General features: G+C 32.8%; 2 protein-coding genes across 2 annotated transcripts; both read left to right on the forward strand.

Moving 5' to 3' along the window:
* The first annotated feature begins 5,300 nt into the window (after nt 1–5,300).
* On the forward strand, nt 5,301–6,712 carry LOC105801146 (uncharacterized). Its single transcript, XM_012632482.1, has 2 exons — nt 5,301–5,802; nt 6,090–6,712. Exons 1-2 carry the CDS (start codon nt 5,301–5,303, stop codon nt 6,710–6,712), a joined length of 1,125 nt encoding a protein of 374 aa, XP_012487936.1.
* Nucleotides 6,713–17,655: 10,943 nt separating this feature from the next.
* On the forward strand, nt 17,656–22,229 carry LOC105804302 (probable ATP synthase 24 kDa subunit, mitochondrial). The gene is made up of 7 exons (XM_012636859.2): nt 17,656–17,818; nt 18,732–18,828; nt 19,134–19,278; nt 20,245–20,355; nt 20,718–20,864; nt 21,259–21,381; nt 21,884–22,229. The coding sequence occupies exons 1-7, from the start codon at nt 17,780–17,782 to the stop codon at nt 21,945–21,947; spliced, it is 726 nt and encodes a 241-aa protein (XP_012492313.1). The 5' UTR covers nt 17,656–17,779; the 3' UTR covers nt 21,948–22,229.
* Nucleotides 22,230–24,452: the final 2,223 nt, after the last annotated feature.

Raw genomic sequence — 24,452 nt, forward strand, 5'->3', positions numbered from 1 at the left:
ATTTTTGTGATCAAAAGTGGAAAGTCAACTACTCATCATGTCGAAATTGTTAGTAAACGTGAAATGCCTAAGTCATATGCTCCAAAATCGAAACTTGTATCATACCTGCTCAAGCGTCGTCATTTTTCATTTTTTAATCTTTGTTTATGTTGCTTAAAGACAAGCAATGACTTAAGTGTGGGGGAGTTTGATCTGTTGTAATTCGGTGTAGCAGATTAAACTTGTTTTCACATTTAAGGAGCTTGAATACAAGCATTTTTGTTATGTTTTAATTTGGTTTCTTTAGTTTTGTTTACATTCAATAAAATATGCGCATTGAGTTTTTATTAACCTTAAAGGTCAAATTAGGCTTAAGGGAGAGCTAACGTACTTTGATAGTGTGTAGGAGACTATTAGAGGGCATTTTGGGTCAATATTGGATGCTATGTCGCAACATGGGAGATCTTATGCCACAACATAGGCTGATGGTGCCGTGACATACCCCTAAATATGGCTGCAGAGGAGTAGGTTGGTTGCTATGTTACAACACATGTCCTGGTGTGCTACGACATCAACTCTGTGACGAGATTAAAACACGAAGTAGGGGCATTTTGGTCTGTACAATTAAACCTAAAGCTCGGGAATACCGGCTACCCTAGGGCTACAGACGACGGCTACCTGAAGGCTATAAATAGACCTCTCTAGCACGCATATAGAGACCATTACATTAGCTTAGATTCTTTCTTTAGGTTTAGATTTATTCTCTTGAATTCTTAGGTTTTTATTATTTTAGTTTATTTGTTTTCTTCAAAAGATCTAATTGTAAAGGAGATAATTTTTTTTTTGGATTTGCTCTATTCATCAATATTAATTAGGCTTTCTTAAAATCTCTATTTCAATTCATTTCCTATGATTAGTTCTTCCATTCTTTCCATATGAGGAACTAATCCTTCTATGGGGGATTAGCAAGTGGAGGCATCATCTCTTATCTATTTTGTAGGGGTACGAAATGGATCAATTGTTTGCAAAAGGAGGAACGTGAAACAAACCCTAAGCCTAACAACCTAGGAAGTTGTCAATGTGAGAATTAACCCAAAATTGGTATTGCCCATTCATGAACACCTTTACCTCAAGCTAGTTTGGGCTGTGAGGCCGGAAGATAAGTAGTTCTTACTAACTCATTATGTTAGTGAAAGTTCAGAAGATCCTGCTAAGGTAGTGACTAGTTGGTTGATGAGGAACCCAAGATGATAGTTAATTAGAACTGCTGAAGTGAGTTGATCACCATCCTCAGATTTGATTCATTTTATCTATCTATATCTCTTGCAATTTTAATTATTTTTATGTTATTTTATTTTATTATTTTACAAACCCTAAACATATTTCTTATTTTACTCTGATAATATAATTGACTTAAAGTATTAATTAGATCTTTAATTTTTTAGGTTAAGATTAATTTAGTACTCACCTCCCTAGGGTCCGATCCTCGTAATATTCACCTACTTCATTGTAAAATCTATATTACAGCTTGACCCGTATACTTGCGGATATTGCCTCATAACTCTTTATTTTATTACAGTGTTCACACCCTAGACATTAATACATCTGGAGGCAATCAGAAGCTTTGGACACTAAATTAAATTTTAGCACAGCATTTCATCCATAGACAAATGGACAATCACAACGAGTAATACAAATTTTGAAAGATATGTTAAGATGTTGCATTCTTTAGTTTGAAGGTAGCTAAGAGAAATATATGTCGTTAGCTGAATTTTCTTATAATAATAGCTACTAATCCAGTATTAAAATAGCACAATTTGAAGCTTTATGCGATAGAAAGTGTAGAAAACTATTGTACTGGTCTGAGTTGAGCGAATCCAAGTTAATTAGAAATGATTTGATTCGTGAAATAGAAGATAATGTTCAAGTTATTCGTGATTGCTTGAAAATCACATCAAATTGTCAGAAGTCGTATACAGACTTGAGAAGAAAAGACATTAAATTTGTCATTGGCGATCGAGTGTTTTTGAAAGTTTCACCATAGAAGAAAGTGCTTCGGTTCGACAGAAAAGGGAAATTGAGTGAAAGATTTTGGACCGTATGAGATTATTGAAAGAATTGGCCTTGTAGCTTACATATTAGAATTTGCTCCTAAACTTGAGAACATTTATAATTTTTTTCATGTTTCGATGCTGAGAAGTTATAGTTCAGATTCTTAACATGTGATTACTTCTAGTGAGATTGAATTACGGTCTATCGTACTCTGAAAAGTTGATAAGAATTATAGCTCGATAGGTAAAGGAACTTTAAAATAAACGAGTACCATTAGTAAAAGTTCTGTGGATTTGACATGGTATCGAGGAAGCTACTTACGAGACTGAGGAATCAATAAGATTACAATACCAGAATTTATTATCAAGTAACAATTTCAAAGACAAAATTTCCTAAGGAGGGAGAGTTGTAAAAGCCCATTTGTAACAGCACGATTTTCAGTGGTGACGAAACAGTGGCTCAAGACTACAAATTTCTATCGTGTCGACCCTTAAATATTAGTTTTAGAATATTTATGAAGTCCTTAGAGTCGTATTAAAATTTGGTTCAGAAATATTAAAGTTTAGATAGTTAATTAATGAAAAATGACTAATTTGTAAAAGGTGCAAAACTTAGTAATTATTGTATTTAGTTGATTACATAGCTTGAAAGTTAATTGAAGAATGACTTAAATGGTAAATTAGCCCTAATGAATTTGGACGATTAAATAAAGGAAAATGACAAAATTAGGTGATTATAATGACAAATTTGTAAATTAAACTAAATTAAAACAATTTTAATTAATGAAAGCAACAAAATCACTTTCAATTTTCTTCTTGAAATGGCCTAAAGCCATAGCAAGGGTGAAGAGAAGCTTCGGTTCGCTTAACTTCTTACATGTAAGTCCATTTTGATTCCGTTTCTTGTGATTTTTATGTTTTTTATATCGTTGCAACTAGGTCCAGCTAGCCCATACCTTTGTTTTTTATTCTATAAATAATTTTGGACGTTGTTGTTGATGAATATTGAGTGTTTTTGATAAATACCATTTGTTTGAACCTTTGATTGTGTTGTTTAATGATTTTGTAAAGTGATTTTTGTTAGATTTTGATTTCTAGGATTAAATTGTAAAAATGACAAAATTCTAGGGTTTGGAAGTAAAGTTAAGGTTCATTGGGGGCTATTTATGGGCCTAGTGTTTTTGTATGGAATATTGACTTGAGAAAAATAGTTAATTTGATGAATTTGATATTAAAGGACTAAATTACAAAAATTATAAAAGTTTAGGTAATTGTGGAAATCAAAAATAAAAGGGTATTAATTGCAAAATGGATTGGAATATGAAATGTATGCTAATAATTCAGAAATTTTACATTTTAGATCAAGATCTAGTAGATACACATAGAAAAGGAAAAATAGCGAAATAGTCCCTGAACTTTTGCAATTACTACAATTCAGTCCAGGTAAGTCCATACAGTTTAGAATTTAACATCAATATGAATTGTTGAGTAGATTAACATGGTACAACTTATATATTTATTATTAATTTTTGATAATGAGTGGTAATTTGAGATATAATATTGAAATTGATGCATGGTTTGGATTGAACGCTGGATAGAGTACAAACGTGATTTGGTGTGTTACGGGGGTTAGGAGTGGAGATGGTATTGGTACTCTCTGTCTGGTGCGTTTCAATTGGATTAGTTCTTATGAGCTTCTGTCTGGTGTGTTTCGATTGGATTAGCTTTTATGTGCTTCTGTCTGTCGTCTTCGGTTGATTTGATGATATACTCTTATCCGTAAGTCGTTCTTCGAATGAAAAATCACGGTAAGGTAATTTGTTTAATAAATTTTGAAAGATTTTTTATTTATTGAATATTGATCTAAACATAGATGAATTTATCGATTGAAATTGCGAATGAAAGGGAATTCTTATGGTTGATTATTATTGTTTGAATTGTTGTATTTACTTTGGTAAGATTTATCATTTAATGCGTCAAACTTACTAAGTTTCATTAATCTTACTTGTCTTGTTTCATTTCATTGTAGATACTCAAAAGGTTGGATGATCGAATCGACACTCAAGTCACATTATCCAGCTCAATTCGGTAGTTTTTGGAACGTTCATTTCAGATTATATGGCATGTAATAGGCTTCTGTGTTGCTATTACTAATGTTTTGGTTTATGTAAATATTATGCATGATCTTTTGTGTAAATTGTCAACTTATATAACACATGAGAATGAAGTATAGTTTCTATGCTAATATGAATGATATGTATTAAGGAAATGTTGTGATTGGGGTACCTTTCATATGTATATTGGATTGGATTGGGGTACCTTTCATATGTATATTGGATTGGATTGGGGTACCTTTCATATGTACCTTTCTATGCTAATTTTGATGTATAATTATATATACTTGTGGTACCAATGAGGGTACACTGGCTAGGAACTTAATAGGTTGATTTTTGTGTGTTTTTAGCTTAATTAACGTCATTTTGAATAGGTATTTTGTTTGGTATTTGAGTTTCTTAAGGTTAAAGCAAACTTGAAATGGTGAATTTGCATTTTAAGACTCATTTTAGGCTTGCATTTCGAAAGTTACACGGCCTAGCACACGGGCGTGTGGCTTAGCAGTGTGACCCAAGTCTGAGAGTTACATTGGCACAGAAACGGGCTGGGACACGACTGTGTGTCCTTATTTCAATTGTTACACAGCCTGAGACATGAGCGTGTGTCTTAGCCATGTGAGTAACACGACCGTGTGACCTCTGAAGTCCAAATTTTTCAACTTTTTCCTAAACTTTCCAAATGTTTCCAATTTAGTCCCGAATTGTTTCTATAATATTTTTATGGCCTCGAGGGCCCGATTAAGGAACATTATGAATGTATTTGAACAAAATTAGATTATGATACATTGATGTATGAATTGAATGATTTACTGTAACCCTTTTCTATAATGCTCTTGAACCCTGTTTCGGTTATGGATACGGGTTAGGGGTGTTACATTTAGTGGTATTAGAGCTACGGTTTAGTCAATTCTCAGACTGAACATAGCCTCTGAAATGTCTAGAATTACATGCCATATAAATCTATGATAATTTGACGTGTTTGATCCAATCTAACCTTTGTTTGCTTATAGATTGTAAGATGTCAGAGGATAATAATAACGTACCGACCTCTGACCATGGGACGAATAGTAGTGTTCCGATTCCTTTGGCTCAGGAACATGAACTTAAAAATATGCTCTTTGTGTTAATGAACTAGTGGTTCAATGAGTTTATGCAAATGAATAATCCGGCTCAACAACCTCCACCCCCTATTATACCAGCTGTTGTACCTCCGATTGCACCTCTACCTCTTCTTGTGATTGAGCCTAGTCGACGTATTCCGATTGAGAAACTCAGAAAGTGTGGTACTGAAGAATTTAAGGGTAAATTAGAGGATGATCCGGTTAAAGCTGAGTATTGTCTTCAGAATATCTTACGAGTTTTCAATAAAATGGCTTCTCCTCTTGATGATTTTATTAGATGTGTTGTTTCATTATTAAAAGAGGAAGCGTATAGTTGGTGGACTATGATAGTAGCTGTGGTACCGAGGGAGAAAATTTCTTGGGATTTCTTTCAATCTAAATTTAAAAATAAGAATGTCGGGAAACGGTATTTGGATAAGAAAAAGAGAGAATTTCTTAAATTACAACAGGGAAATAAATCGGTGGTTGAGTATGAGAGGGAGTTCGTATATCTCAGTAAATATGCTCGGGAGATTGTGCCTACTGAAGAAGAGATGTGTATTTGATTTGAAGATGGCCTGAACGATGAAATCTGAATGATGATCGAAGGTAATGAAATTAGAGAATTTGTTGTCTTGTCTGATCGTGCTCAAAAAATTGAAGAAGTGTACAACCGCAAGATATAACGGGATAGATAGATTCAAGAGTTTTACAAGAGAAGTTCTTCTAAGTCTACATCACCGGCAAAGAAGACTAAAGAAGATTTAGCCGAGCTACCTCAGTGTCTGAGCATCTAAACAGAAACAAGTTGATTCAACATGATTTCAAAGTTCCTACTAAACCAGTTAACAGTGTGGGAAGTGTACGAAATGTTCCGAAGCCCAATTATAGATATTGTGGGAAATATCATCCTGGTGAGTGTAGAGCTAAGTCGGAAGTTTGTTTTAGATGTGGGTCAACTGATCATTTTATTCAGAATTGCCCTAAACCACCAAAAGAGGATGAAGATCATAAAGGAAAGAAAATGTCTACATCTCAAAAAGGTAGATGTCTGGGTCAGAATAATGTTGTTGGGATGGCTCATACCGGGGTAAAAGACACTGTTGTTTTATCAGAGGCTAGAGCACCTGCTCACACATGTGCTATTCGAGCTAGAGAGGAAGCTGCTACTCCTGATGTGATTGCTAGTATATTCTATCTCTTTGATGTTATTGTCTATGCATTTATTAACCATGGGTCAACTCATTCTTATATTTGCACTGCATTAGTAACGAAAAAGAAATTACCTGTTGAATCTACTAATTATGATATTCAAGTTACTAATCGACTAGGTCAGAGTGAGATAGTTAACTTAGTTTGTCGCAAATGTCCACTGAAAGTTAAAGGCTGTGAATTCCTTGTTGATTTGATGTTGCTACACTTTCAGGAATTTGATGTTTCTGGGTATGGATTGGCAACTGTTGCATGATGTTGTAGTAAACTATAGATAGAAACAGATTGATTTGAAATGTCAGACAGGAGAAATGATTTCAGTTGAGTATGAGAGTCCGAAAGATGTTGTTAGAATTATTTAAGCTTTTTCTGCTCCGAGATTGATACGTAAAGGTAGTGAAGCATTTCTAGCATACATTCTTGATACTAGAGATTTAGAATCGGAGCTACATCAGTTACCAGTTGTTAGTGAGTTCACTGATGTATTTCCTTAAGAGTTATCGGGATTACCTCTTGATCGTAAAGTTGAGTTTGTGATTGATTTGATTCATGGAATTGCACCGATATCAATATCATCGTATCGTATGGCACTAGCTGAATTAAAAGAATTGAAAGCATAGTTGCAAGAGTTATTAGACAAAGGGTTTATTCGACCGAGCATATCTCCCTGAGGTGCACCTGTGTTGTTTGTGAAAAAGAAAGACGGCTCTTTGAGATTGTGTATAGACTACAGACAGTTGAACAAAGTCACTATTAAAAATAAGTACCTCTTGCCATGTATCGATGATTTGTTTGATCAATTGAAAGGTGCCTTAGTGTTCTTGAAGATAGATATCAGATCCGGGTATTATCAATTGAAGGTTAAAGACTGCGATGTAGCAAAGACTACTTTCAAAACTCGTTACAGTCATTATGAGTTTCTGGTAATGCCATTTGGTTTGACAAATGCCCCTACTACTTTTATGGATTTAATGAATTCGGTTTTTCAACCTCATTTGGATAGATTTGTTGTTGTGGTTATTGATGATATATTAATCTATTCTAAGATAGAATCTAGGTATGTTCAACATCTGAGGATCATATTACAAACTTTGAGAGAAAAACAGCTGTACGTAAAATTTAGTAATGTGAATTCTGGCTTAGCGAGGTTGGATTTTTGGGTCACATAGTATCAGCCGACAGGATTCTAGTTGATCAGAGTAAAGTTTCTGCTGTGATGAATTGGAAAACTCCGAAGAATATTTTAGAAGTGCAAAGTTTTATGGGTTTAGCATGTTACTATCGACGTTCTATTAAAAACTTCTCGATTATTGCTTCACCGATGACTAGAATACTTTAGAGAAATGTCGAGTTTGTTTATTCCTATAAGTGCCAACAGAGTTTTGACCAATTGAAAAACATGTTAACGAGAGCCCCAATGTTGACTCAGCCTGAATCTGTAGTAGCATATGTTGTTGTTAGTGATCCATCTCTCAACGGTTTGGGTTGTGCGCTTATGCAGGCAGGGAAAGTAGTAGCTTATTCCTCTCGTTAGTTAAAGCCGCATGAAAAGAACTACCGTACCCATGATCTTGAACTGGTCGCTATTGTTTTTTCTTTGAAAATTTAGAGACATTATTTATACGGTGAGAAATGTCATGTGTTTGTAGATCACAAAATTTTAAAGTATTTGATGACTCAAAAAGAACTAAATTTGAGACAAAGACGATGGTTAGAGCTATTGAAATATTATGATCTGGTTATTAATTATCATCTGGGAAAGGCTAATATAGTTGCAGATGCACTCAGTCAAAAATCGTCATTGTTTGAACTTTGATCGTTGAACGCTTATTTAGTTCTGAATGAAGATGGTTCTGTGTTAGCAAAGTTGAGAACGAAACCCCTGTTTTTACAACGAATTTGAGAATTGCAAGATGAAGATCCGAAGTTGATGTTGAAATGACAGATTGTTCAGAACAATTTGAGTTCAGAGTACAGTGTTAATGATAATGGTGCATTTTGTTATCGCAATAGAATTTGCGTTCTGAATAATCTAGATTTAAAACATGATATTCTTTCTAAAGCTCGCAGTAGTACGTACTCTATTCATTCGAGTAGCACGAAGATGTATTGTGATTTGAAACAAATGTATCAGTGGCCGGGTATGAAACGTGAAATTTGTGAATTTGTAGTTAAATGTTTGATTTGTCAGCAGGTAAAAGCAGAGCATTAGGTACCATCGGTTTTACTACAACCTGTTATGATTCCTGAGTGGAAGTGGGAACGAAGCACGATGGATTTTGTATCTGGTTTACCTATAACTCAAAGAAAGAAATATTCAAATTGGGTGATTGTTGACAGATTGACTAAATTGGCACATTTTATTTCGGTCAGAACAGATTTCTCACTTCAGAGATTAGCGAAATTATATGTATCTGAGATTGTGAGATTACACGGAGTTCCAACATCTATTATTTTAGATCAAGATCTAAGATTTACATCGAGATTTTAGAGCAAACTTCATGAAGCTTTAGGCACTAAGCTTAATTTCAACACAGCGTTTCATCCTGAGACTGACGGGCAATCGACTCGAATTTGAAGGTAACTTGGAAAAGTACCTATCGTTAATTGAATTCGCATATAATAACAGTTGTCAATCTAGTATAAAATGGCACCATTTGAAGCTCTTTACAGAAGAAAGTGTAAAACACCGTTGTATTCGTCTAAATTGAGTGAATCCAAAATGGTGGGAACTGATTTGATCCGATAAACTAAAGAAAAAGTTCAGGTTATTCGTGATTGCTTGAAAGCTGCATCTAATCGTCAGAAATCGTATGCAGATCTGAAAAGAAAATATATAGAATTTGCTGTTGGTGATTGATTTTCTTAAAAGTCTCTCCGTGGAAGAAAATGTACGTTTTGGCAGGAAAGGAAAGCTGAGTCTGAGATTTATCGGACAGTATGAAGTTGTTGAAAGAATCGGTCTTGTAGCTTATAGATTAGCTTTGCCCTTTGAACTCGACAAAGTTTATAATGGATTCCACGTTTCGATGCTGACACAGTACAGATCTGATCCTTCGCATGTGATTCCTCATAGTGAGGTTGAGCTATAGCCAGATTTGACGTATTCGGAGGAACCAGGGAGAATTTTAGCTTGGAAAGTCAAAAAATTGCTGAATAAAAGAATCCCATTAGTAAAAGTCTTGTGGCATCATCATGGTTCAGAAGAAACTACCTGGGGAATCGAGGAATAAATGAAATTACAGTATTCGAATCTATTTCAGGTAACAATTTCAATGACGAAATTACCTAAGGGGGAGAGTTGTAACAACCCGATTTTAAGTGGTGATGGAACAGTGGTTTGCGACTACAATTTTTTGTCGTGCCGAATCGTAAATATTATTTTTTGAATATTTATGAAGTCATTAGATTCGTATTAAAATTTTGTTCGAAAATATTAACATTTAGATAGTTAATTAAAGAAAAATGACTAATTTGTAAAAGGTGCAAAACTTAGTAATTATTGTATTTAGTTGATTGCATAGCTTGAAAGTTAATTGAAGAAGGACTTAAATGGTAAATTAGCCCTAATAAATTTAGTTGGATGGTTAAATAAAGGAAAATGACAAAATTAGGTGATTCTAAAGGCAAATTTATAAATCAAAATAAATTAAAACAATTTTAATTAATGAAAGAAACAAAATCACTTTCATTTTTCTTCTTCAAATGGCCAAAAGCCATAGCTAGGGTGAGAAGAAGCTTCAGTTGGCTTAACTTCTTGCATGTAAGTCCATTTTGATTCTGTTTCTTGTAATTTTTATGTTTTTTATATCGTTGCAACTAGGTCTAGCTAGCCCATACCTTCATTTTTGATTCTATTAAAATTTTGGAAGTTGCCATTAATGAATATTGAATTTTTTTTATGAATATCATGTATTTGAACCTTTAATTGTGTTGTTTAATGATTTTGTAATGTGATTTTGTTAGATTTTGATTTTTAGGATTAAATTGTGAAAATGACAAAATTTTAGGGTTTGGAAGTAAATTTAAGGTTCATTGGGGCTGTTTAAGGGCCTAGTGTTTTGGATAAAATATTGAATTGAGAAAATAGTTAATTTGATGAATTTGAGATTAAGGGACTAAATTGTAAAAATTTTAAAAGTTTAGGTAATTATGTAAATTTAAAAATAAAAGGGTATTAATTGAAAAATAGATTGGAATATGAAAGTGTGCTAATAATTGAGGAATTTTACATTTTAGATCAAAATCCTTAGATATTCATGGAAAAGGAAAAATAGCGGAATAGTCCCTAAAATTATGCAATTACTACAATTCAGTCCAAGTAAGTTCATACAGTTTAAAATTTAACATCAATATGAATTGTTGAGTACATGAACATGGTACAACTTATATATTTATTATTAATTGTTGATAATGAGTGGTAATTTGAGATATAATATTCAATTTGATGCTCGGTTTAGATTGAATGTAGGATAGAGTACAAACGTCATTTAGTGGGTTACGGGGGTTAGGAATTGAGATGGTATTGGATGGAGATATCTGTATATTACCCGAGTAAACTGAGGTTTAGCATTTGTTGCAAACTCTCGTGTTATACTTTCTGTCTGGTGTGTTTCAGTTGGATTAGCTCTTATGAGCTTCTGTTTGGCGTCTTCGATTGATCTGACGATATACTCTTATCCGTAAGTCATTCTTAAAATGAAAAATCTTGGTAAAGTAATCCTTTTAATGAATTTTGAAAGATTTGTTATTTATTAAACATTGATCTGAACATAGATGTATTCATCGGTTGAAATTGTGGATGACAGGGAATTCTCATGGTTGATTATTATTGTTTGAATTGTTGTATTTACTTCGGTAAGATTTACCGTTTAATGCGTCAAACTTACTAAGCTTTCATTAAGCTTACTTGTGTTGTTTAATGTCATTGTAGATACTTGAAAGGCTGGACGATCGGATCAGCATTCAAGTCACACTATCCAACTCAATTCAGTAGTTTTTGGAACGTTTATTTCAGATTATATGCCATGTAATAGGCTTCTGTGTTGCTATTACTAGTGTTTTGGTTTATGTAAACATTATGCATGATCTTTTGTGTAAATGGTCAACTTATATAATACATGAGAATGAAGTATAGTTTCTATGCTAATATGAATGATATGTATTAAGGAAATGTTGTGATTCGGGTACCTTTCATATGTATATTGGATAGGTATTAGCTTGAATGAATTGATGAGTTGAATTGATGTTTATTTTGATGTATAATTATATATACTTGTGGTACGATGAGGGTACATTGGTTAGGCATTTAATAGGTTGATTTTTGTGTGTTTTTAGCTTGATCAATGTCACTTTCAATAGGTATTTTGTTTGATATTTGAGTTTCTTAAGGTTCAAGAAAACTTGAAATGGTAAACTTGTATTTTAAGGTTCATTTTAGGTCCACACGACTTAAGACACAGGCGTTTGTCTCAGTCGTGTGTGACACACGGCCACGCGACATGGCAGTGTGTCCCCTGTAGTTTTTTAGGCTTGCATTTCGGAAGTTACACGACCTGGCACACGGGCGTGTGGCTTAGCTGTGTACCCAAGTCAAAGAGTTACACGGGCACGAACACGGGCTGGGACACGGTCATGTGTCCCTATTTCGATTGTTACACGGCCTGAGACATGGGCGTGTGTCTCAACCGTGTGAGTCACATGGCCTGGCCACACGACCGTGTGACCCCTGCAGTCCAAATTTTTCAACTTTTTCCTAAACTTTCCAAATGTTTCTGATTTAGTCCCGAATTGTTTCTATTGTATTTTTAGGGCCTCGAGGGCCCGGTTAAGGAACATTATGAATGTATTTGAATGAAATTATATTATGATTGCATTGATGTATGAATTGAATGATTTACTTTTTCATTTGGTCAGTAATGCTCTGTAACCTTATTCTGGCGATGGATACGGGTTAGGGGTGTTACACCATTTTCCAGTGGTTTCAAAACCAAATTTTGACATATCAATTCGTAAATATTAATTATTTAATATTTACGAGGTTATTAGTGTTGTATTAAATTTTGGCCAAGAAATTTTAACATTAAATTGTTAATTAAGTAAATAGGATTAATTTGTAAAAAGTTCTAAATTTAATTTATAATAGCTTATTGGAGTTTAATGATGGGAAAACATTATTACAAGGATTTCGAAGGCAATTAGACCATTTTTAAAGCTAGTGGATGGTCATGTTAGTATAATTAAAATTATAGTGTAAAATATTATGAAATTTAACATTAAAGTAAGAAAAAAAAAAAGCAAAGAGTATTCATCTTTTCCATTTACCTATTTGAGAACTGAAACACCATATTAGACCTTGATGTTTTGGCTTTGTTTCTCTTCCAAGCATGGAGTATTTTCTTGATTTATTTTCCATGAATTTTGTATTTTTGTGATTGTTTCCTTGATATCTAGCTAGTTTAGGGACTAATTTGTGAAGTTGTCAAAGTTTAGAAAAATTACCATTAATGTTCTTGAAGTATTCTTAAGGTTAGTTCTTGAGCATGAAGCTGGATGATAATTATGATCTAGTTTGAAAAGTGATTTTATCAATTTTATGTTTAGTGATTAAATTGAAAATAAATTAAAATGGACATGGTTTTTCTTGATAAATTCAAAATTTTAGGGTTGTTCTAGAATGGTTAAAAAATAAGTTTAGTGGGTTTAAAGTTCAATTATGAGAAATAGGCTTGTTTTGGTCTTAAGGATCAAATTGAATAAAGTGTAAATAGTTGGAGAAAATGTGAAAAATTATAAATAAGAAGTCAAATGTATTAAATTGAATAGTATACGAAATTGAGGTTAATAATTGAAATAAAATTTTATTATAGATCAAGAACAGGTTGATAACCGAAGAAAAGCGAAGGTTGCGGAATAGTCCTTAGACTTTTGCCATTACTGTAGTTTAGCCCTAGTAAGTTCGTTTGCTTTAGTTTAATTTAATTTAAAATGTATATCGAATGTGAATTTGGTTGTTGAATGTTTAATGTAATTATTATAAATTGAATTTGTAAATTATTGGAACATTATTAAGTGATAATATTTCTTGGGTCGAATGAATGTAGGATAGAGTACGATTAGCATGCCAATAGGTTATAATGTGCATTGTACAGGATTGATATGTAATGAGGCAATAATTCCTTATTTTTGTTTATACGTTGAATATATCGAGGTTTAGTATTTGTTGCGAATTGTCAGGTATATTACAATGATTCTGGTGTGTTATTGAAGGAAGATGTAAAGCCTTCAGGCTTGGCACTTAGTGTCCAAGCGTGTTTTTGGAAGGATGTTAGCCTTCAAGCTAGGCACTTGATACCAAGGCGTGTTCTTGATTGGATTGGCTTATTTGAGCTCTTGGTGTGTTTTGGGTGGATAACTATGTACTCGTATCTGTTATATTATTCATCAAGCAACATTTCCAGTGTTAAATGTCTTGTTAATGAATTGTATAGAGCTTATTTATGAATATCTCAATAAGATTGAGACTTGGTTTTTTTATTGAAATTGTACGATAATATTATTATGTAACTCGTATGTGATCGAATATAATCTCACTTGTTTGTGCTGGTGGTTGAACAAGAAGTAGTGTCTATTTTTCTTATTATTAAATTTGTTAAGTTTGTTTCGGTAAGTTTATCATTTTAACCGTTGAACTTACTAAGCTCTATAGTAGCTTACTCATGTTATTTATCTTATTTCCTTATAGAGAGCGTTTTATGAAAATCGGGCGATCGGATCAACTCGAAGAAATTACACTATCTGGTTATCTTTTGGTAGTTTTTTGACGTTTACTTTTGGCTTATATGGCATGTAACAGGTAAAATTGTATATGTTTTGATTGTGACATATATATGTTAATGTTTAGATGGATGAAATGATGTTTACATTTTGTAATAATTATATATGATCATGTTCTAGACATTGTATGTTCATAGTATTGTTATGCTATTTGGTCACTTGGTGTAAATCTTATATAGGTGGTTTAGTTGTGGTACATATGAATGTGAAATGGATGAGTAGAGAAATAGTAAGTTTTGACTTGAATGTAAGTTGGTTTATGAGTTTAAATGCAAACTATTTGGCAAATGCTTTTGACATGAAATATAACTTTGATTGTGTATTGTTAGGTGTTTGAATTGTGGTGTCAATGAGGGCAAATTGGTTAGGCACTTAAGATGAATGTTTTGGCATGTTTTAGACTTGTTAAATGTGTTTTTAAGATATGGAATTTGTTGGTTTTGATTTCGCTTGGTACTTAAGTTTTGGATGAAAATATGTATTGTTTTGCAAACTTTTTAAGGTACACACGAGCTGTCACAAGGTCGTGTGTCTTATTTGTTTTTAGTGCAGGTTGGTCTACACGAGCACAGAGAGTTACATGGCCTGGCAACACGACTGTGTGACCTTGAACCACACGGCCACAAAGAGTTACATGGCCTGGCGACACACCCGTGTGACCCTGAGCTACATGGTCACAGTTACACTGGCCACACAACCGTGTGACCTTATATTACACGAGCACAATTCGTTACCCAGTCAGTGTACACGGGCATGTGAAGTAGCTACACGGGCGTGTGAAGTAGCTACACGGGCGTGTGAAGTAGCCACACGACCATATTCCTGAGCCACACGGTTTGGGCTCTGTCACACATCCGTGTGACCCCTATTTTCAAATTTTCCAGATTTTTTTGTTTTGTTTCAAAATGACCCCTGATTGTTTTCAAATTATTTTTAGGGCCCCATAGGCTCGATTTAAGGTCCATAAATGTATTTCCTACTTGATTTAAAGGAGTTATTGAATGATATTAGACAATTTGTGTAATTATTTCAATTTGAATTGAGTGTAACCCTTATCCAGTGACAGAAAAAGGTTAGGGGTGTTACATTAGGAGACCCCCGGTGATCATAAGGATGTACGCCCGAGAGTGTTGTTCTCTTTGTACTTCACTCGAATCCGCATCGAGCCCACCAAAATTCCTTTTCAACTAATTCATATCTATTTGGGTTCCCTTAATCGTATCCGGAACCCTCCTCAAAAGTTGCTCGTGTACGTTTCTCCAATCGACTGCGAATTGAACCAATCATGACCGGCTCTTCCACCAATAACCTGAGCTATAACTGCACATCCTCGAGAGTGATAGTACACTCGTCGCATGGAAGATGGAATGTGTATGTCTCAGGTATCCACCTTTCCACCAAAGTGCTTACAAGTGTGCAGTCCAATTTTCACCCTTTACCCATACAGGTCACGTGCAAAAATCTCGCATCTCTCAAGTATGGTTCAATTAATGATGATGGAGGAGTAGGTAAATTACGAATATACGTCTCCAAAATTCGATTTTCAAACTACATATAAAAAACTACAAATTATTAAATTTTAGTACAACAAAAAATATTTAAATTAAATTAGATTAAATATAATAAAAAAATTCTTACCATTTGCAATTGATATATCGAAATGTGCTTGTCAACCAAATGGATTAGAGATTTTGACATTACTAATTTCAAAAACTTGAAATAAATTGTAATAGAAACAATAAGCTAAGAAAATCTTAATACAATTTTAATAAAAACAAAGAGTTGAGAGAGAAATAAAAATTAAGTGAAAATTTAAGAGGGAATTGAGAGAAATTTAAGAGAGATTTAAGAATGTGAGAGAGAGTTGAGATTGAATTGAAAAAAATGAAAGAATTGGTTGGGTTTATATAGAAAAAGAAAAGAGCCATTAAGGGGGTTTTCAATGGCTATTTAAATAGTCGTTGGGTGGGATAGCCATTGGGAGCGGTGACCATTGGGAAACTGGAAACGTTTTTCTACAAATCAGCTTAAAATGCTTCCAACTAGAAGCGTTTTCGTTATTTCGGCCTAGTCTCGTAATTTTTCGAAAAAACAATCTAATTAAGTTTTTTTTTTAAATTTAGTATTTTTAGAAATTCACTCATTTATTGGTTTGGAGAGGAAAAATGATGATATTTTGAAAATTTTGTATCTTATTAATAGTAAGTATAGATACAACTTATGAAGATAATAAATCATGCACGATAAAATAAAAGAAAGTATATATCACATTAAAATAAAGTTTTGGTTGAGAAGTAAATTGAAGGTTTTATTGATTTAATTGGCGTGAGTTAAAATCTTGTTATATGCATATTTTTATTAGTTTTTGTTAAAATAAAAGTTTAAAATACCCTATAGCTTATTTTATTAACGGATGGATATTTTCGTAATTTTCCTTCCCGAGTTATACCCGGTTGACTCGTGACACCAACTCAATCAGGTGCTTAAATAATAGTATAGATATACAATTGATGAAGGTAATAAAATATGCATAATAAAATTAAAATGTATAAAAACATTAAAATAAATGTTTAAATTAGTGGTAAATTAAATGTTTTACTTATTTAATGGGTGTGAGTTCAAATCCCATCATATTGATATTTTTAAATAAAAAGACTTAAGTATCCTCGAATAATATAACTTATTTTAATAATAAAATGATATTTCTATAATTTTCTTAATTGAGTTGGTGCATAGTTGACTCGTAACACCAACTTAATTAGGAGCTTAAATAATAGTATAGATATTTTAGTCATGATCAACTTGTAGTAGTTAAATCCGTTTGGTCAAATTTTGTTATTAGTCCTATACCATACCTAAAATCGTAGATTTGGTCAATGTTCTTCAATTAGGTAATTTATTAGTTCTTATATTTTTTCGAATTTTTAATCTTGATGCGAACGATAGTGGAAATAAAAAGATGACATCACAACATATATGTGATATTATATGTTTGTCAAGTCAAATTTTTAAAAAATAACATAACTAAACTTAATGAATTTAATAATTATTATTAGGTAAAGACTAAAATTTTAAAATTATTGAAAAGGACTAAATTAGAATATAAGGCTAAATCCACACGCATAGTGTAGGGAGTAATGCGAAAGTTTAACCAATTAACAATGACATCCAATTTTACGAACTTTAAATAATCCACATTGGGTGAGTTAAACGGATCGGGCCAGCGTAGCTGATATTTCGGAGCTGTAGCAGGGAGAAAAAACCGCGTAGAGATATAAGGGACACATGGCAAGCAGAGAACTGGATGATGATGAATCAATAGATCCAACGGTCAAAATCAAAGCACATGAACTCCCGAATCACTGATAGACTCCAGCATCATCACACGATAGAAACCTCGCATCTTACAATATAGCGATTCCCTTTTATCAAACAAATATTCAAAAACCCTAATCCAAAGAAAAAAGTTTAATTGAGTTCTCGGATCATGGCCCTCTCTACTCGTATCCTCTCAAAATCTCGCCAGGTTTTTTTTTTGTGCTCCAGATCCCCGTTTACGATTCCTTAATTTCTTTCTATTCTATTTATTCTATCTTTACACCATCCTTTTATTTTTTCATTCGATCTTTATGATTCAAAATGTTGTTTTTCTGTTTTTAGTCTGTTCGAGCTTTGTTTGTTTAGTGGATCTGCTCAAACTTCACTAATCTTACTCTTTTTTTTTTAAAATTCTTAGTAGTAGGATTAGTTAAGTGAAATAGAAACTTGAAGTTTAGATTAATGTTTATTATTAATTAAAAATTGGATTTTTTAATCATTTCTGTCGAAATTCTTATTTGAAATTGGAATTTATTTTCGTTTTTTCCTCAAAATTCTCCCAAGGCCTAACCATTTACGCCTCTTCTTTTTTGGGCAAAGCAAGCACAGGTGCAATCAAAGTGCTTTACTCGAGTACTTAAAATTTTGGGGATTTTTATTTGTTCATCTACTATGTAAATTGTGAGAGAGATATGCATATATTATTAATAAAATAGTTGAGATTGAATATCTATTAATGCCAAATGTCTACAGGAATTTCAAATTCGCTTCTAAGTAGGCATCTAATTTATGAATTTGAGAAATAATCATGAATATTCTGATTATGTGTTTTATCTTACAACTTAAATTATTTTTGGAATCCAAGTTCCCAAACATTACCCTACTCTTTCACGAGAAAATGTTGAAATGATTTTCTTTCTTTTGTTTTTCTTTTTTTCTTTTCGGAAAAGCGGCTTAGATGTAGTGACAAATATTAAGCAAGATAACAGCCACAATGGCTAAAAAAAGTTATTATAGGATCCGATATTTAATTATTTATTTTCTTTGATGTCATTAAATTCAGTATATCCTCTGATGTCTTTTTTTTTCCCTTTTAAATAATCTCATTGTTCTTTGTACAGCTTTGTGGTAGTCAATCTATTCTACAAAAGGAGAATACCATTCCTGTTCGTTTTTATGCCAAAGAGGCTGCTGCTCCCCTTGCTAATAAGGGAGATGGTGAGTGAACATCTAGATGCTTGCATTGCTTTCGACCTTAATTTGGATTTTTGACCTATACACTTCTAACCCATATTATGCTAATAGTAGCAATTTCATTATTACTTGTGTTTATGTGGACTATAGATTTGTATGCTTGGTGCATATTTATGGCTATGATTTGATGTTCTTAATGCTAGAGGATCTGATGTTTTTGATGCATATGGTAAATAAGATGGGTTAATGGGGTGAAGTCTTTTGATGCTTCTGTTATCTGTTGTTAATTGATAACTTTCTGACGAATTTCTTTGGCTTTAATAAAAAAGAGATATTGAAAAATATCTTTTTGGAGGTTAAGGCAAAATATGAGACGGCATTGGGAATATTTAGGAAGGAGAAGATCACCATTGACCCAGATGACCCTGCTGCTGTTTCTCAGTATGCAAAAGTTATGAAGACAGTTAGGCAGAAGTAAGGTTTTTTTTCCTTTGTCGTTGCTGACTTGTTCTTCCACTCCTCTGAACATTTTCACCTCTGTTTTTATCTCATGTATATTAAATTGTATGTTTGTACTTGGTAGAAATTTGGCAAGACAATAAGGTAGAAAGTAGAAACAGGGATCATGCGTGGTTCTTTGATCCTGCCCCGAATGTTTAGGCTACAGTAGTGCTTCATCAATGCCCTACAAGGAGTGCTCAATATTTGCCAAAACCCCCTCCTGCTCCAAAAAAAAAAAAAAACCCAACATGAACCACCCTGAAGTGTATTCTCATAAAAGTGCCAGTAATGAGGAAAATGCGAGAACAAACTACTTAAATATACTCTAAGAGTAAGGGATTAAACCAAATGCTGTTGTTAAATTTAATTGTGTATATTGGTTTTAGAAATAACATCAAAATAACCTTTTTGAAACTCTGTAATTGCTCCAGCTCTCACTGCCTGCCATACTTTTTAGAGTGTTAGATTTTATGTCAATAAGAAGATTGTACAAGAAGACTGTATTTAGTTAATTGCTTTGAGAACTGGTTTGATAAGCCTTATTGAGCTAATCTTAATGGGGTTCAAATTTTGCTGTTAAATGATCATGCCAAATTGGTTTAAGATTGTTTTTCAATGGAGTAGCTAATTCCCTGCTTGGTTAATTTGCACTCTTATTGAAATTGGTTGTTGAAAAGAATCCTTTTAACCTTCTTAAGTTCTTCAAGTTATAATAAGATTTCACTACATAACTCCATAAGTTGAAACAATAGTACAAGAGAGATTAATTTTTAAATACGTGGCCAATTGGCATTACCCTACTACATTTGTTCTATTATTCTGATTCCTTACCGTTTGTGATCTTGCCTCTTTAAAAAGGATAAAATAGTGTTTGTCTCTAAATGTGCATGCATTAACTGGTTTATAATGCGTTTGCCTCTAAATCTGCCCCTCATGCAGGGCTGACTTGTTTTCAGAATCTCAGCGCATCCAGTACACCATCCAAACACGAACTCAGGACGTTCCAGATGCTCGAACATATTTATTGACCCTGAAGGATATAAGGATCAAGTATGCTACTCCCTACTTTGAGTTAGTTGTATATTGTTTTTAAATCCTTAATGTTGTGATGAATACCATAATTCATAGTTAATTTTGTTCCTTTTTTCGCTATGGTAGCATGTTTATGTGATTATGCGAAGAATAAGTATAGCTTTCACTTAAGGTTAAATTACTTGAGTCCTGTTTTGCAAGGGATTTCCCTTATAGAGTTGAATTGAGCTCGGATGTTGTCAGTAACAGCTGATGCTGACTATTTCATATTTCCTTTTCATGAACTCCCAAGTATTATTTTCAATGGCACTAGTGTCTACGCTTGCTCTATGATTAAAACAGTTATTGTTTATTTTATATCATTTTTTTACCTTCTGCAGGAGAGGACTCACTGATGACCTTGGTGCTGAGGCTATGATGATGAATGCTTTGGATAAAGTCGAAAAAGAAATCAAGAAGCCTCTTATGAGGAATGACAAGCAATCAATGGCTCTACTTACAGCAGAGTTTGACAAGATCAATAAAAAGTAATCGTTTGTCTCAATAACTAATTATGCCTTAATTCTTTTAAACATTGACTAGGATTTCTGAATTTACAAATGTTTTTGGACTCAGAACTAGTGGGATTCTTTATGAATTTCCAACAATGGGCTCATTCTGTACAATTATGAATTCTTGATCCATTTTTTTAATGCATGATTTTACATTCTAGTCCAATTTCACAGAATGGCTGGTTACAATATGTGGTTATGAGCTTTGTAGAGCTTTAAAATTGCTTTTGGCCCTTAAGCAAAGTGGAGAGTTATGTTTTGATAGTTTATTCTGAGCTTCTGAGAAATTTTACATTTATGCTTTTGCTTCTTTCCCTAAAGGAATGTAGAGTTTTGTTTGTCTTTTATGTCTGATTGCGTGTCTTAACAGGCTTGGAATCCGGAAGGAAGATCTGCCCAAGTATGAAGAACAGTTAGAACTAAAAATTGCCAAGGCACAATTGGAGGAGCTGAAGAAGGATGCTTTTGAAGCAATGGAAACACAAAAGAAGCGGTACGTTAAAGATCTTTTGTTTTACAATGATGAATTTCTCTCTTTTTTCACACTACATTTCTTATGTAGTGGCCCTGGGACTTCATTAATTATGCGGTTGGATGGAATGGGTTAGCTGCTAGGAAAGTAATTGCTTTTTTTCTTGTCTACACTTGCATATAGACATGGGTCCAAATTACTCATAATACTCTTGTAAACCTTTCAAGCTATCTTCTCTGTTTAGGTTAATTTGAGAGATACGCATGCAGCTAGGAGACATTTACAATTTACTGTTACGTATGGAAGAAGCATGATAGTTTCTGTAACATAAAAGAAAAGAAATTAAAAAAATGTACATATTATTTTTTTCTGAATCATACATCTAACACAGTTTAGTCAACCAAACCACTGTCTGGTATTTGCTGCCAAATGGATGAATGATTTGTTTGTATCATTGTATGCAATGTATGGCATAATTGATGAAATGCTTTATTTTCCCCTTATAATAACTTTTTACGTTCAGGGAGGAATTCAAGGATGAGGCAATGCCTGATGTGAAGTCATTGGACATACGAAACTTCCTATAATTCTCTAATTCACTTTCGGTTTTCCAGTGACTTTGGAGGTCAACTTTCTGAATTGGGGACTTCCTTTGTCATTTTTTGCTATAATAAAAAAAAAGAAAAGCAACTGGTCAGTTGAAAATGCAAAAAAACTATCTCATCTTGCATGAGTTATAATTCAAGCAGGATTAGTAGTGGGAATCTTTTTTGTTCATGCACTTGCTATAGAGTTCCCATTTCATTGAGCTGATATTATGAATGACATTTGGGTTTTAATCGCTGTAAAGGGTCAGATTTTTGCTTGAACTGTTTACTTTCAATCTGAATGCTGCCAGCCGCCCTGTTGCAGCCGTGCACTGTAAAATTAAACCCCACCTAGGGGCAGGATTTGTGAAGTCGATCGTAGGATACAGTACTCCGAAAGTTAGTTGCATCAACATATTTACTGGACTAATCTAATTTCAAGGTTAATAAGTTTCAAAACTGACCTCATACCAGGTAACACAATTTACTTATTAGAAAACAAACTAAAAGTCGAAAGACTCCTAGAATATTGTCTAGTGCAATAATCTATTTATTCAGTGCTCTTCATGCATTGCATGCGTAAAGCCCGGTGGTGCTTATTAGGCAGCGTAATATGTGATCTTAAAGGATGTAGAAGGGTGGCTTTGTTCGATTGATCGGGCAGGAGGTCGGGGGATTCCAGAAAGAGCTCACTAAAATAAGCTTCTCATGTGGTTGGAAAAATATGAACCGCTGATTTGAACCGTTAAAAAAACAATTTACAATTTAAAATAAGCTGTTTAAAGGGTTAACCTATTTTTTTTAAAAAATAATTAATTGGTTGTACATGAATTAGTCACTTACAAATTGAAGAATACTTGAAAACATTAAAGAAATTGAAGAGTACTTTAAAACATTAAAGAATCTTAGGAAATTAACTCATTTGTAATACATGAACAATTTTAAAATCCGAAATAGTTACTTAGAACTTGAAAGGAAAGGGTTTTTAGAAAATAAATTCGTAAAACATTAAATGATTTTAAGAATTTAAGTAATTCGTAATATATGAAATAAGTTTCTTAAAATATGAAAGAATTATAAGGAATTAAGTAATTCAAAATACATGACAGAATCGTTTAAAATATGAAAAATTCTAAGAAATATTTGTAATACATGAATGAAAGAGTTGCTTAAAACATGAAATGTTTTCAAGAAATTAAATAATATGTAACTTAAATAATTACTTAAAACACGATTTTTTTTAAAACATGAGAATCCTCTAAAATTATGTAATTCGTAGTATATAAAACACTTAGGAATTACATAAAATATGAAAACATTCTAGGTAACTACTAAAATTAACATGGAGCATGTTAAAAGAGTTTTGATCTCACCATAACCTCACACTAAGGAGCTCATAGTGGAAATCCAAATGGAAAAAAAGGATACATAAAAATTGAACTAGATATGTTTTTACTTCAGTACCTAAAATTTTATTTAGTCTATAATGGTACTTAAACTATCATTTTAACCTAATTTGTTCTAAAAGATACTAAAGTGGATGATATCATCTCACATGTGTCGCATTATTATTGGTTATTATTGATTATATTTTATAAACTAAAATAAAATGATAGTTAAAGCGTAAAAAATGTATAATTCAAAGATTAAACCGTGAATTTAATAAAATTAAATAATTTAGGTGCAGTAGAGTTGTACACATAAAAATGCCTTCATATTCCCCAGTGATTTTTGCTAAGTTATGACGATAAAACACAAAGATTGCGTAGAAGTTTACATCAATGATTTGCATGAATTTGAATTTTATTTATTATATAAATTGTAAGAATAGAATTGTAAAATAAATTAGTTAGATTTCAATATAATATCTACTAATTTCTTATCCTGTGTATTTATTAATAAAAATTATATTAAATACTTTCGCATTAAAATTTATTTAATTAATATATTATCCATATAATATGATAAGGAAATTAAAACATAATAATTGAGAAATAAGATATTGAAGAACAATAAGTAAACTACTTGTGTGCATGCATTTTTTTATATAAAATAAATTATAAAAATTTAGGATAAATTATATAGATGATCATTTAATTATCAAAAATTTTCATTTTAGGCATCAAAATAAAAATTTTGCGATTTAAAGTATTCATGTTACATATTTTGATTATTTTGGTCATTTTCGTTAAATTAGAATGATCTGGTAAACAAAAATCTAAAACCCATCTCTCTCCTTCACCTGCCTGCTTGGTGCCATTGCCACCCTCTCCATCTTTCCCCACACACGACTTCGTCTGGTTCGTCGTCCACTGTTTCGAAAAACCCCAAACTTACAAACATTTCATCCAAAGTAGTGTCGTTGAACAGGTTTGCAAAAATCGAACCTCAGCTTGGGGACTGAAACCTGAAGACACATTGGAAGCACCATGTTTCTGAGAATAAGAATAAGAAACCAAGTGAATTATAATATCTAGAGATGAATTTGAAAGGAAATATGTCACT

The sequence above is a fragment of the Gossypium raimondii genome, chromosome 11 (genome assembly GCF_025698545.1).
Source record: "Gossypium raimondii isolate GPD5lz chromosome 11, ASM2569854v1, whole genome shotgun sequence".
NCBI classification, from domain to species: Eukaryota; Viridiplantae; Streptophyta; class Magnoliopsida; order Malvales; family Malvaceae; genus Gossypium; species Gossypium raimondii.